Source organism: Prionailurus bengalensis, chromosome B1 (genome assembly GCF_016509475.1).
Source record: "Prionailurus bengalensis isolate Pbe53 chromosome B1, Fcat_Pben_1.1_paternal_pri, whole genome shotgun sequence".
Taxonomy (NCBI): domain Eukaryota; kingdom Metazoa; phylum Chordata; class Mammalia; order Carnivora; family Felidae; genus Prionailurus; species Prionailurus bengalensis.
This window is the reverse complement of record NC_057344.1, coordinates 163,558,596-163,573,727: the sequence shown is the minus strand read 5'-3', so window position 1 is coordinate 163,573,727 and position 15,132 is coordinate 163,558,596. Positions and strand designations below refer to the sequence as shown.

Sequence of the window (15,132 nt, the reverse complement as noted above, 5' to 3'; positions counted from 1 at the left end):
CCCAATGCTTATAGCAGCACTCTCAACAATAGCCAAATTATGGAAAGAGCCTAAATGTCCATCAACTGATGAATGGATAAAGAAATTGTGGTTTATGTACACAATGGAGTACTACAGGGCAATGAGAAAGAATGAAATATGGCCTTTTGTAGCAACGTGGATGGACCTGGAGAGTGTGATGCTAAGTGAAATAAGTCATACAGGGAAAGACAGATACCATATGTTTTCACTCTTATGTGGATCCTGAGAAACTTAACAGAAGACCATGGGGGAGGGGAAGGGGGGAAAATAAAAGGGAGGGAGGGAGGCAAACCATAAGACACTCTTAAAAACTGAGAATAAACTGAGGGTTGATGGGGGGTGGGAGAATGGGGAGGGTGGGTGATGGGCATTGAGGAAGGCACCTTTTGGGATGAGCACTGGGCGTTGTATGGAAACCAATTTGACAATACATTTCATATTTTAAAAAAGTCACATATACAGAAGAGATGTCAGGCATCACCTAATCCAACACGTTCTCTGTAACCCATATTCTAATTCCCCCACAAAATCCCTGTCACGTTGTCACCCATCTCATGCTTCGGTGCCTCCAATGACAGTGAACTCACTGTGTCCCCAGGCTGCTTGCGCCATACTTGGCGTTAATTAGAAAGTCTGTCCTCAGGCTGAGCTAAATGTACCGTTTTCTTGCTTACCCATTGGCTCCCGTGATGCTCTCTCAGGCAGCCCCAAATCAATTTCCATGTAACAAACTTATTTGAAGATAACATTCACTGTTCTCCCTTGGCTCCTTTCCTTTCCAGGTCAAGTATTTCTAGTTTAATATTTCATATGTTTTCAAGTCATCTCAAAAGCTTGACAAAGTCTGGACTCACTCTAATAAAGCTGAGTGGGGTGTGTGTCTGCAGAATTGGACCTGGAAGATCCAATGCAGAGTAGTCTTTTTGCTGATGGACCAGCTGCCCCCAGGACCTCCATGATGGGCCCAGTTGGCCATGTCATATATGCAGACGCGATTATCTCTGTGCCCTATGAAGCCAAGAACTCCATAGAGGTCTGTCTTCATTATTACTAATTAAAAGATTACTGATTAATTAAAAGAGATGATTGATTAAAAGATGTCCTCACTAAGGGACACATTACACCAATGAAACCTAACTCTGAGATCACGTATGGCACACAGACCATACGTGGCAATACAGAGAACAGGAGGCATCAGAAGAGAGTTAGCACTTGAGATGCTAGAAAAATACCAGAGTCATCAGTCATTTGTCGACATGGCACCATACTACGCAATGACGTGCAGAAGCAAAGTCCTTGCCCTGGCCCTCCCTTCCGGGGGGCAAGAGGAATTCTGAGAAAAATGCCTCTCACGGAGCAAAAAGTCAGGGGCTCCAGAAATAGAACTCCAGGACAAGCTAATGGTTCACTGTAAATGGATAGTTGCTATGAAATAAACTTGGTGAAAGCAAACCTGGTGTGAGTTGATTTGTTCACCAATGAAACATTAGCACGTAGCATAGAGCCTGATGCATTTTTTTAAAAATGTGTATTTATTTGGGGGGAGAGAGCAAGAGCGCGCACATGCGTAGGGAGCGGCAGAGAGAGAGAAGGAGCCAGAGAATCCCAAACAGGCTGTTCGCCATCAGCGCGGAGCTGGACGTGGGACTCGATCCCACAAAACCACGAGATCATGACCCGAGCCGAAATCAAGGGTCAGATGCTCAACTGACCGAGTCACCCAGGTGCTCCACAATTTTAAAAGAAGACTTCAAGAATATCTTCTATGGGGGCGGCAGCAGCTATTTTAGTGGGCAACGAGCAAGAGTCTGACCAAGGAAAAAGAAAATTAAGGAGGGGTTGAGGGAAAGTGGTGAAATAGGACCTTAGGACTAGACCGAGGTAGAAAAAGAGATTTGAGACAGCAATTTGGTCTCTTTTTCCCTCTTGACCATAGCTCCATATTCATCCTTGGGCTCCCAGAAGCACCTCCTTTAAGTGCTAAGATATTAACGACAGTCTGGTGTACATGGGATCATACAGAGGTCAGCGACAAGGTCAAAATAAGAATTTAGTTCTTGTGGCTGCTGCTTGCTGAGTTGGTAGAATGACCCAAGTCCTTTGCCTCAAACATCACTTCTTTTATGGTATCTAATTTTTTCTTTAAATGTATGTTTATTTTTGACAGAGAGAGACAGAGCATGAGTGGGGAGGGGCAGAGAGAGAGGGAGACACAGAATCGGAAGCAGGCTCCAGGCTCTGAGCCATCAGCACAGAGCCCGATGCAGGGCTCGAACTCACGGACCGCGAGATCGCGACCTGAGCTGAAGTCAGATGCTCAACCTGAGCCACCCAGGCGCCCCTCTTTTATGGTATCTAGAAGTTACTCTCATGGTTAATGTTGTTCCATGGTGTTAAAAAAAAATGCATGTGGGGGGGTATGGAGTTGGAGGAAGGGCAGTAAAGTTCCAAGATTCCCTAATATTTGCAGCGTGTGGCGGTGTAGGAGATTCACTCCAAGAATTCAAAGCTGAAAAGCTGTACAGTTTACCAAGTCATGCTTTATCAGGAATGCAGGAGATTTAGAGCTGTATATAAAACTTATCTGGACTTTAAGAATTCAGCTCAAGAAGACTAAATCTTACTAAATCTGCGCATTCTTTAGCCATTGTATTACATTTATTACAATGCCATGGTAAGAAAATATGTTGAAATGGGGATTTGATTCTGTATTAGTGCTGTATTGTGCTGATCTGTAAAAAGCACATTGACCTATCAGGTCTTATTTCATTGGCAGTTCTTCCTGGCTTCAAGGGACAAAAGTGCTCTTTTTTTTTTTTTTCCCCTCAGTTACGCAGAACGCACGAGCTGGAATCACGCATTCAGAACAAAGGTCGGTAATACGAGCAGTCCATTATTTGCTTTCTGGCTCTGTCCAGAGGCCTCTCACATTCTTTTTAAAAGTCTGTAGAGCCTAGTTGTTGGTTGTTCTTGATAAAATCACTTCTCATTTAAATGTTAATTCATGCAAAGGGAAAAAAAAATCGCACATGTGTGCATTATGAAATTAGTATTAATGAAAACCTGTGTGTCACCACCTCTACAAATGGCTTCGAATTGTTTTTCAGCTTCTGCCTCAAGTCTGGGGGTTGCCTAGAAACAAAAGGCACAAGAGTAATACTCCAATTTGGAATCCGTAATTACTTCGTTTATGAATTGCATATATTTGATCTCCCACATACGTTTGCAACTCACTGTTCCAGAATTGCAGAGAGAGGAGAGCATCTCAAAATAGGTACATCTGTCAGCCTAATCCATTTGCACACTGATTGGTGGGTTGAGAGATGCTGAATCCCCATGGTGAGGGAAGTGGAGATCTCTTTTTTCTCCCAGGGTCTCAAATCTTCGCTCTGTATTTCTTGGTTCTCAGATTTTAGGTAGGACACCAGACAGTTTCACAAAGCTGTCTCCTTCCTACGATTATTCTAGATATGGCACTCAAAGAATTACGAAACTGACAACGGGGGGGAAAATAAAGTCGTCCTGTTGTTCAGTCAGTCAACTGCTCCCTACGCGAAACTTCTGTGTCCTTAGGGTTTCTCTTCCTAGAGGAGCCAACTAACTCCTGGGGTCTGGCACCCGGGGCTGCTGAGTAAGTGGGGGTTAGGACTCCGCATATGTCAGTTGGTCAAATTGAAAACAGTTGTGGCTTCTCTGTAATAACTTTTCCCTGAAATAATGGAGAAAAAAGGCAAAAGTGTGGTACTGTGGGAGAAAACATGACCAACGGGACCTGTTGTCTGGGAATTTCTTTCTCAGGCAAGTATGATTCATGGGGTAGATACACAAGGGCCATGCAGCTAAGGATCGCTTGGTAATTTGAGTCTCAACCTTTGAAGGGTATTAAGTTTAATTCCCCCAGCCTGGTGTGTGTTACAAGTATCACATAAATAAAATCTACTCTTGAGATTGCTTAACTGGGTTTTCCCAGCACTCTACTTTTTCCATTTCTTTTCCAAGTAGCTTTGCCCAAGCCTTTAAAAGATATTTTTTTCCCCCCCTTCCCCTGCTTATAAAGCACACTGGCTTTGTGAGAAGACTCTTTTAGGAAGTCCCCCTGTTAGGCAAGATTTTACTTCATAAATTTCTCAGGGAAAAAATTTTTTCCTCTTCTGCTATTAATCTACAAAAGTAGAATGCCATATGTAATCAAAAATTTGTCCAAATGGCATGAGTAAGACAGCTTTTCTTTCGCCTATTGCCAAGTGTAGTTGGCAGATTACCTCTAGAACATGAGCTGCACAGACAGACCTGCAGAGGAAGTTGACAAACACAACGTGCACGAAAATTGACGATCACCTAAAAGTCTAGTTTCAAAGAAGACAAAAATCACGCTTAGTGTGCAGTTTCTTCGTGATGAGGAAAAGGGCTCTTCCTTGTCCGTGGGTTAATGTTTTCAGAAATACTGTCTTACTTTCTGTTCTCGCCCATTGACACAACAGGCTACACCCACCTGCCCAACGTGGACTTCATTCTATTGGAGATCAGAGACAGGAACACATTCCAAGCTCTAGAAGGCCAGGAACTGTGTCAGTCTCGTTTTCCACTGTAACATACACCTCTCGGCACGTAGAAGGTGCTCAACCAGTAATAACTGAACAAATTCAAAGGGACAAAATGTAGAAATTCCATCTTGGGGACAAACAGCATGTAAAAGTCGATTTGGTGTTTGTTCTTTGGTAAATGGTTTGATGAAAAATCCCTAGGAGATGGGATGAATGTATAAATCCGGTCTTCTATATATGTACAATTTCAGAACTTGGCTCAATTTATCCATTGAACAACTATCGAGTGCCTGTTCTTGCTCGGCATTTCTCTAAGTGCTTGAGATACCGTATTGGACTCTTCTATACTATGTTGACAGGTAATAATTCGTTGGTGGGAAGAAATAAAGCTGACTAAATAAGGGATCTAGAGCTGGGGGTGGGAGAAGCTATTTTAAGTGGGATTGTCAGTGAAGGCCTCCCTGAGGTGAGGTCTGAGGAAACACCTGAATGAAGCATGGCAGTTATACAGTTATTTGGAAGATTCTTCCAGTTACAGGGAGAGCGAGAATGCCAGCTTTGAGGTGAAAAAGGTCTTGAAATGTTTGAGAAGCAGTAGCAAGAAGGCAATGTGACTGAGAATGGCTGGGCAAGGGTGAGAATACCAGAGATCTTCTACTTTGCTTAAGAAATTAATTTGGAAGGATAACTAAAGGCCAGATTATGTATGGCTCTGCGGGCCATTATTAAGATTTAGAAAATTTTAAGAAATACTTTATTTTATTTGAGAGAGAGAGAGCGTGCACGCATGTGCTGGGGAGACAGAAGAAGAGAGGGAGAGAGAGGGAGGGAGAGGGAGAGAGAGAGGGAAGGAGGGAGAGAGAGGGAAGGAGGGAGAGAGAGGGAAGGAGGGAGAGAGAGGGGGAGGGGGGAGAGAGAGGGAGGGAGGGAGAGAGAGAGGGGGAGAGAGGGGGGAGAGAGAGAGGGAAGGAGGGAGAGTAAGAGAGAGAGGGGGAGGGGGGAGAGAGAGGGAGGGAGGGAGGGAGAGAGAGGGAGAGAGAGAGGGAGGGAGAGAGAGAGGGAGAGAGAGAGGGAGAGTGAGAGAGAGAGGGAGAGAGAGAGGGAGGGGGAGAGAGGGAGGGAGGGGGAGAGAGGGAGGGAGAGGGAGAGAGGGAGGGAGAGGGAGAGAGGGAGGGGGAGAGAGGGAGGGAGAGGGAGAGAGGGAGGGGGAGAGAGGGAGGGGGAGAGAGGGAGGGGAGAGAGGGAGGGGAGAGAGGGAGGGGAGAGAGGGAGGGGAGAGAGGGAGGGGAGAGAGAGGGGGGGGAGAGGGGGGGGAGAGAGGGAGGGGGGAGAGAGGGGGAGAGAGAGGGAGGGAGAGAGAGAGAGAGGGAGAGTGAGAGAGAGGGAGAGTGAGAGAGAGAGGGAGAGAGAGAGAGAGAGGGAGGGGGAGGGAGGGAGGGAGAGGGAGAGAGGGAGGGGGAGAGAGGGAGGGAGAGGGAGAGAGGGAGGGGGAGAGAGGGAGGGGAGAGAGAGGGAGGGGAGAGAGAGGGAGGGGAGAGAGAGGGAGGGGGGAGAGAGGGAGGGGGGAGAGAGGGAGGGGGGAGGGGGAGAGAGGGAGAGGGAGGGAGAGAGGGAGAGGGAGGGAGAGAGGGAGAGGGAGGGAGGGAGGGAGAGAAGGAAGGAAGGAGAGTAAGACAGAGGGGGGGAGAGAGAGGGGGGGAGAGAAAGAGGGGGGAGAAGGGGAGAGAGAGAAAATGAAACAAGTTAGGCTCCACACTCAGCATGGAACCCATTATGGGACTCAATCCAGGACCCTGGGGAATCATGATCTGAGCCAAAATCATGAGCCAGATGCTCAATTGACTGAGCCACACAGGTACCCCAAGACTTGGAAATTTTAATCTAAGTGTCTTGGGAAGCATCAGAGAGCTGACCACAGGAGTGACATGATGGGACTGACATTGTAAAGTGGCCATCTAACTGCCATGTAGAGAGCACAGGTAGAGAATCGGGTGCAGAAGCAAGGAGACCAGTTGGAAGGTCTCTGGTGGAGACTGAACACTGATGGTAACGTGCCTGATGGGAGCCATGGACATAGTGAGGAACGGATTACAGAAAGAGCACGTTGAAGGGAATAAGGGATTCTTCTGGCCCAAATTACTGGGCAAATGGTGCCATTTCTAGAGGCTGGCAAAAGCTGAGGAAAGAGCAGGTTTGACAAGGAATAGAGTAGGGAGAAGTCAAGGATTTGATATTAGACATTAAGTTTGAGATGCCTTTAAATGGAGATACCAAGCAGGCAGTCGGTTATAGAAGGGTGGCGTTCAGAGGAGAAGTTGAGGCTGGACATATGAATTCGGAAATTAGATGGCACAAACTCCAGAAGGGAAATGCCTCTTGTCACTCTGATTCTGTTCTCCACCTGATCCACAGGCCATGGCCTTAGGCCCTGTTAGGGAGATAAACATCCATCACCTTGAAAGTGGAACACCACCAAGATCCACAGCTCAGGGGCCAAGACAGCACATGTGCTTCCTTTCCTGGTGGACAGGGGAAGGAGGGAGAGTCCCCTTGCCCCCTCTGCCTCATGCTGTCCACGTACAAAAGGACAGTATCATCTACCACTTGCTTCTCCCCAAGGAAGAGGCAGAAGATGCTCCACACGACAGTGAAGAGAGCTGCCGACACCCAGAAGAAGTCCATGGCCGGAACCCCGGGTAGGGAGATCAGTGTGTGCTTAGGTGACCAATTCTTGAAAGCAGGCTCGGTCTTCTGTCATCTTCAGTGGAACTTGGTACAAGGTTCAGCCAAATATATACTGCTGACTCACTGTCTATTCTTGAAGTATTAATACTTTAGTCACTAACTAGAAGCTGACGCAGTATGCCAGGTAATTGCAAATGCTTCATAAGATAAAGCCTCTAATCTGTCCCCTCTCCTATCAGCTCTCCACTGCCTCTAGAGGAATCAAGAAAATCATGTCACCTCCTTTCTTAAACCCTTCCAATGACACCCCATGGCCTTGAGGATACAGTCTGAGCTTCTTAGGGTCTGGTCCTCGCCTGCCACTCCTGCCTCGTCTATGGCTGTTTGTTTTTTTTTAATGTACTCCATGCTCCTGGTATTAACCCTTTTCCTAACCAGCTTTTCGGGAAATGTTCTTCTGTGTTGTATACCCTTCAAATGACCCTTCCTTCCTTGTCTACCTAGAGGCCTTCTACTGATTCGTCCAAGCCCCAGTTCAAGGTCTTCTCCTCTATTAAGAATTCCTAGGCCCATGCAAGCAATAATCTCTCCTTCATCTGAAACAGCACTGTTATTAATTTCTCCATTATAGTACTAACACACCATATGGGAATTATTTACAAAAAGTCCACCCCCCATACTAGACTGTGGGCTCCTTTGAGAGAGCAGCCTAAGAGGCCATCATCTCTGTGTTCCCTGTACCTGATGCATGGCTAGGCAAGCAGCAGAAACGTAATGTGTTTTGGCTAAATGAAGTAAATAAATGAATTTGGAGTACAAGAGCACAGAACAAAGCCTGTCCTTCGAAGAATAAAGATGGCAGCTCATCATGCATTAGAAAACCATGGTGACCCAGGGAGAGCCAACAGGATACATGCTGGGGCTTGATGATGGCATACCAGTCAGGAAAGTGAATTAATTTAAACCAACGTCAGGTTATTGGGAACATAACTTGTACGCCTCTCTTTTGAGAGGCCTTCCTAAAGGTTCATACTTGAGTTCCGTGGGTTTTCCAAAGTGGCTGGACTCAGCCATGGGGACGGGGATTATTAGCTAATTCCCTAGTGGTCTCTGTCCACAGGATTCCTGGAGGGCATACGGCACCGCTTCTCATGGGAGTTAGTACAACTAGAGGTCTTGGGTATGTCCAGAATGTATCTGAACGACCCTTCGGTCTGCAAACAACATACGGGCTATAAGGATGACCTTAAGTGATCTTCACCTGGTCAGGTTGCAGCACATAACCCTAAGTGTTTACGGGCAGTCATATTGGTTGGCAGTCATTGGTTTATAGGCAGTCATGGTTGGCGACACTTAGGGAATGTCCATGAACCTGAGACACATCATTTGCTTGAGTAATGTTCTTACCTGGCCCTTCAATATTGATTCCTGGGAAGGGGGGCACTACATGTTACATGTGGTAGTAACATGGCAGGTAGGGCAGGTTAATGAGCATACCACTCCTGATGGCAGTTTCCAGCCGAGATCTTGGCAATGACCTGTGACTCACCTGAATCAGATGAGCTGCACTTTCGGGACTGCCGTACCGAAGGTCATGTCCATTGATGGCCAACACACGGTCGTTCTCCTCCAGCTGACCATGTCGGTCTGCTACCCCACCATCCAACACATTGAAGATGAAAACCCCGGGCTCATCCACCCTGCGCACCAGTTTTATTCCAAGCTGCTCCTCAGGGCTGCTTTTGTTGAGAATCACATGGAAACTGTCATCGCGGGGTCCATAGGCATCCAGTGCCTGTCCATTGCTCCTGCTTTGGAACTTCTGCTCTCGCAGCACGGTGAGCCGCAGCACGCGACAGGGCTGCCGCAGGAGGCGAAGGGCATAGTTGTGAGGGACGTTGCTGATGTCCATCCCATTGACCTGGGGGGGGGGGGGAGACCGGAAGTCAGAACAAATCAACCGGCTCCACTTGCCACAACACTTCCTAAAAGGCCCCAGGCCCACAGCGTCAGCAGGATCCTTCCTTAAAGACTGCTCTGGTTTCCCACCTCCTCCTCTGTCCAAATACCTGCCTACACCCACCTTCCAACATTACTCCTAACCCTGCTTTCCTTCAGCATCACTCGCCCCTCCAGTTCAAGTCTGTCTCACTGGACGCCATCTTTCTTCAGGCTCGTTCTTGTACAGGCCCCTGGATTTATCTGTGCAAGTCCCAACCCTCATTCCTATTGCTGGCCAAACTTAGTGTTCAGCCGCAGGGGTGGAGGGGGAGACGAGGGTGGAGAAAAGAGGAAGAAAAAGTAGGAAAAGGCAAAAGAAGAACATTTCCCATGAAGTTCAAATGATGATACTAAACTCTTCCGATCAAACTGAGCTGACACTTTTCTTTCCAAAGAGCTCCAGATGAATTGTTCTCCCTGGGGCCTCCATCCTGGAACTTGAACTTCCAGGCCCCATCACTGTGTGTGTGTGTGTGTGTGTGTGTGTGTGTGTGTGTGTGAAAAACAACCTCTGTATAGTGTCAAACAAACGGATGTGACTGCGTTTTCTAGGCTCTTACTGAAAGGCTGGATCACTTTATTATGCTACTTAAATGTTCTCAAGCTCAGCCCTCTCATTTGTGCCTCGTTAATTATCTGTAGGGCCGATGCCACATGGGGCTTTCTGGTTTTAATTACTCTGGCTAAGCAGGCCCAGCCTGGAGGCTACAGCCCCTAATGGTAGTCACCGCTCTGGCACCCCGCTGTGTAGTGTCTCAAGGACAGGGGCCCCACAGAAGAGAGACAACCTTCTTGAATTTCTATGGTTTGGTAAGATTTCTCGTACTTGCAGTCGATTATCAGTGGAGGCGTGACGTGAGATTTTAAGAGGCCCTCCTGCACGTACAGTCATCAGTCTTTTGCTGCCTCTCCAGGGATGGAGGGGGGCTCTCGTGCACAGACAAGCCTCACCACCTTTGTCCAAGCACAGGTGAGCTCAAAGCCCTTGCTCTGCTCTGTCACGTCTGCGTCTGGTCGTCCCATCGCACCCGGGCCGAGAGAAGGCCGGGGTCATCTCCTAGACAGTTCTGGCAGCATTTTGCCTGCCAGGGCCACTTGAAGACTGTAAGAATCACAACTGCGTATTATACAACCCTCCCCAGCAGCAGTTTCCGCTGGAGGGGAGCCATGCACAGTATCGCTGACTGCGCCGTGGACCATCTCTGGAGGGGGATGGGCCTCGCCTCGTGCTCCACCTCAGGGACCGGCGGGACTTTCGGTATTGCAACGACACCTGCTTTAAATTCTTTCACCTCTTATCACCCCCAAAATAAGAATTTCTTTTAGAGAAATAGCTCATGATGTGTCAGGTGTCCGCCCCTCAATGACCTAGAAGGAATGGAATGAAACCCCCATCCGGGCATCAGACAGGAAATGTGTGACCAGGGAGGGTTTTCTTGTCACTTCTGCCACACGTCTGACTTCTGATAAGCAACTCTTCCTTGACCTTTTCTTTTCTTCTCAACATTCTTCCCTAACGTCCTTCCTCTCACCCAAGCCTCAGGGGACAGAAATGCCCAGGGTGTGCTGTTCTATCACCTGCCTTCCCTGGAATGCCTATGGGTTGGTGGGAATAGCTTAGGAATACTTTTTTGGGTTTTCTCACGGAGGGCCATTAAGCTACAGGAAATTTACTTTAGAGGGTTGTGTGAATGGGAGTGATTAGATAAAATACAAAATGTTCCATTAATCTGCTCTAAAAACAATATAAGAAGATATACGCTCCAGTTTGATATTTTAGGCTATTGTTACTTAAAATAGGAGGAGGGGGCAGAAAGGAGGAGGGAGGAAGAAGAGAAGAAAGGAGGTAGAGAAGGGGCAGGGGGGATGAAAGGTGGAGGGGAAAAGACAGAATGATACAGAGACACAGAGAAATACTTATATACAGAAAGAGGGAGAGACCAGAAGAACAAGAAAGACAGAGGGGGGACAAAGACCTATCTCAATTAAATGACAAATCTCAGATGAAGAGTCATAACAACATAATAAATACGGAAAGTGGCCGCTCCATATTGATTCAGCATTCCATCCATCCAATTACTTGCTCCAAAGTGATTTTTATTAAGCCCTTTTCACGGCCCCACAGATGGGCTCTACCTTCAGGATGATGTCTCCTGGCAGGAGCCGGCCGTCCCTGGCAATCACCCCATCACGGTAAATGTGCTGGATAATGATATGGACCAGTGGGGTTTCGCTGCCTCCCACAAGCCTAATGGAGAGGCTTTCGTTGGGATCCACTCGATTGATCTTGACGCTCGTAATTTCGCCATCTGGAATCAGGTGATACAACCTTGGAAAGACTAAAATGGACAAAGACAGTATTTACTTAAGACACCGACCCAACGGACATTTCCAACCACTCTCCTTCTTGCCAAACTTTGGTTTCGGCCAAACTAAACTATTCATCGTTCCTCATACATGTTTTCCATCTTCCTGCGTCTGTGCCAGGATAAGTTTCTCTGCTTGGAATGGTTTTCATTCTAGGCCTAGGCCCAGTGTTTTTCTTCAAGACTTGCATGAAATGATCCCTTTCAATTAAACTCTACCCCGATCCCACTTCCCTTGTTTTGTCTAAACATCCCATTTCTCCCCGAAACTTGTTTCTCACAGCACCGAGCCTTCATTAGTCATGCTCATTTCTTACAGCCTCTCCTGGACTCTAAAATCCTTGAGGACATCACTTCTGACTGTTCCGTGGTTGCGTGCACAGATCGCAAGCATTGGGCCGGGCCTCCCGAGGGTGGACGAGTGAATGAAAATGAATGAAGGGTCGTGATGGAATTAACCGCAGTTTTATCACTTACTTATCCACGAACACAACAGAACGAACCTACTCTTCTCTGTCCCTTTTGAAGATTTCTGCCTGGAAGTCCCTGCTTTTTCAGGCTTAGGGAATTACCAGTCCTCTCTACCAGACATTGTTGTCGATAAAGGGAAGTCAAGCAGCCTGATCCATGACCACAAAGAGATGGATGTGGCTTCCAGAACCCCGTCCCTGATCTAGCTGAATTCGGAGCTAACAGGAGGCCCAGAGACCTAGGCGGATGCCTCAAACTCTAACTTTTAACTGAAGGCTCTTCTTTCTGTATGAAATCTTTCACAGGTCCCTTCACCACCCCACCAACACTGCGCCCACACAAGAGCTTCCCTAGTTGCCTGGCTCGACAGAGACAGTTGTGTGGCTTTATTTTACACCTGAGGATGTTTGAGCGTGGAGTGGGGAAGTGACATGATTGGCTGCTGGGGAGGGTGCCGAGTAAGGCGCTCTCAGAGTCAGGTCACAACCTGGGGCTCCAGGCGACCGCCATCCTGTCACCTCCCTCAGGTTTCTGTAGAGCCAGGGATTCACAACAGGTCCACGGGGGACTTGCCATATAGACCTGTTAGTGGGAAAAGTGTGCGGAAGGGACGCCGTGAAATATTGCCCAACCTACACCTAGTTTGCTGATAGCAGGTCCTCCCGGGTTACTAGAGTTTGGATGTGGAGGGTGGAAATGCTTTTGTCTCCCGTAGCTGCTGACAGCTGCCTTTGCCCTAAGATTCTCTCTTCGTTAAGTCATCTGGAAAGTCCTCTGCAGGTCTGGTTCTGCACAAGGCACCGTTTTCAAAACCCATGACCTTTGTCCATTTCCCTAATGAACTCTGAGTTCATTAAGAAGGGCTCAACTCTCCAGGAACAATACAGAAAGAATTAAAATTACTTCGAAGTATAGAATAGGATACACAAGGCAATTGAGCAGTCAGAGGAAGCCTGAGACATTGCAAATGGGGGTCCTTAACGTCCACTGGGATGTAATTTAATGTAAGCGATTGGCTTTGCTGTAAGGCTACGGGCAATAGCCTTAATCTGTCAGTTTCTGGTGCTCGAAGTACTTGGGTGATTGAGTTCAGTGGATGTTTAAACTACTTTGATTACATTAAATAGGTTCTACCACAAGCGTTTGTTGGAACAGGTTTGGGGACAGGGAATGGTGATTTTTAAAAAACCACTTTGAACAAAGAAAGATTTAGAAATAAATCATCCAAGTTGCTGATTCATGCTTCCCTCCCCCTCCCTGTCCATCCCCCACTTCCCCAACAGATTTATAAAAACTGTCTTCCCAAACCTGGACTATTCAGGGCATTTGAGAGTCTGAAAAGACACGCCCAGTCACTTTTGTACATAATGCTAATTAGAACCACGCCAATCAGACCATAGTGACCTTGAAGAGTTAAAATAATTTTCAACTGCCAAATGTGTGCTGGTCTGGAATGAAACTGGGTTGTTCAAAATTATGTCCTCACCTAAGGGTGTTACAAGCCAGCCAGTTGGGTGCATGTTTTTTGCATTTAGTCCTTACAACAACCCTATGAAGCAGATTATTACTTTTTGTTTTGGCTTTTGTTTTTGTTTTTTAAATTTTTTATTATTTTTTTTAATATTAAATTTATTGTCAAATTGGTTTCCATACAACACCCAGTGCTCATCCCAACAGGTGCCCTCCTCAATGCCTATCATCTACCTTCCCCCCACCCCCCATCAACCCTCAGTTTATTCTCAGTTTTTAAGAGTCTCTTATGGTTTCGGTCCCTCCCTTTTTTTTTTTTCTTCCCCTCCCCCATGGTCTTCTGTTAAGTTTCTCAGGATCCATACAGGAGTGAAAACATATGGTATCTGTCTTTCTCTACCTGACTTATTTCACTTTGCCTAACACTCTCCAGTTCCATCCAAGTTGCTACAAAAGGCCATATTTCAGCCAGTCGGGGAGGGACAGAGAATCTCAAGCAGGCTCTGCACAGTCAGCACAGAGCCTGATGTGGGGCTTGAACTCACAAACCATGAGATCATGGCCTGAGCCAAAACCAAGAGTTGGATGCTTAATTGACTGAGCCACCTGGGTGCCCATGAAGTAGATTATTATTATCCTTGTTTTTAGATGACAGAATGCTGGAGCTCAGAGACGTTAAATAACCAGGCCAGGACCACCCAGCCAACAAACAGTGGAGCCTCTTTGCCCACGTGAAAAGGATGGATAAATCACACCATGAGGGTCACCAGACCAGCCACAAGTTGCTGGAGCAGTGAGACTCAAAGGCCATTTTTGAAAGTTTTGTTGCCTCACAAGTCCTGTAAAGACATCACTACCAGCCTTGCTCAGTCTTAACACCTCATCCCATTCTGGGTAATAGCTTCCTGGAGCATCTGAAGAAATCCATTCTCTCCCCCTCTAAGCCCCCTGCACACCTCACATGGCAGCCGTCTTCGTGTTCCTGGATCATAGCACAGATCCGGCAATAACAGCCTGCAAAAGCTCCCAGGTGTGTTCACTGCCCCAAATCAAGACGCCCAAATGGCATCCAAGACCCTCCTAATCTAGCCTTAACCTCGCCTTCCGCTACTTTCTAACACAGCCAAGATCCCAATGCCCATCCAGGTCATAAACCGCCCCTTAAACACAGATTTTGCCACCCTACCTGCAAATGATGCTCTTTTCCCTGTGGCTGCCACTGCCATTTATTTATATCTCACTCTTCATGATGCTTTCTTTTCTTTTAGTTATGAATGAGCCTCTTGAAGCCAGAAACTGGATTTTGTAATCTTTACATAATATCACAGAGCCTAGGCCAGTACCTTATGCATAGAATCTCTTATTAAAAAGGTTTCTGCTATAAACATGCAAAAAAGTCTTATTCGGGCAGGAGAAAACTTTACCTGGAGAATTCAGGATGCTTTAATAAGAGAGAGAAATGGCAGAAGGGAAGTTGTAATCCCATTTTCACTGCACAAACATTCAGTGAACACTATCATATGTGCTGGATATTGCACATCATCTTGAGAATACAACGACTCATAAAAAGAAGC

At 46.9% G+C, this 15,132-nt stretch overlaps 1 protein-coding gene across 2 annotated transcripts in view; it reads right to left on the bottom strand.

Moving 5' to 3' along the window:
• LNX1 (ligand of numb-protein X 1) overlaps positions 1-15,132 on the bottom strand; it is a 124,277-nt gene that overhangs the window by 18,928 nt on the left and 90,217 nt on the right. For both annotated transcript variants that reach the window (XM_043572631.1, XM_043572632.1), the window contains 2 exons: positions 11,388-11,590; positions 8,800-9,171 (listed from right to left, as the gene is read on the bottom strand). In XM_043572631.1, coding sequence (XP_043428566.1) covers positions 8,800-9,171; positions 11,388-11,590 — 575 coding nt within the window. The remainder of the gene's footprint in view (positions 1-8,799; positions 9,172-11,387; positions 11,591-15,132) is intronic.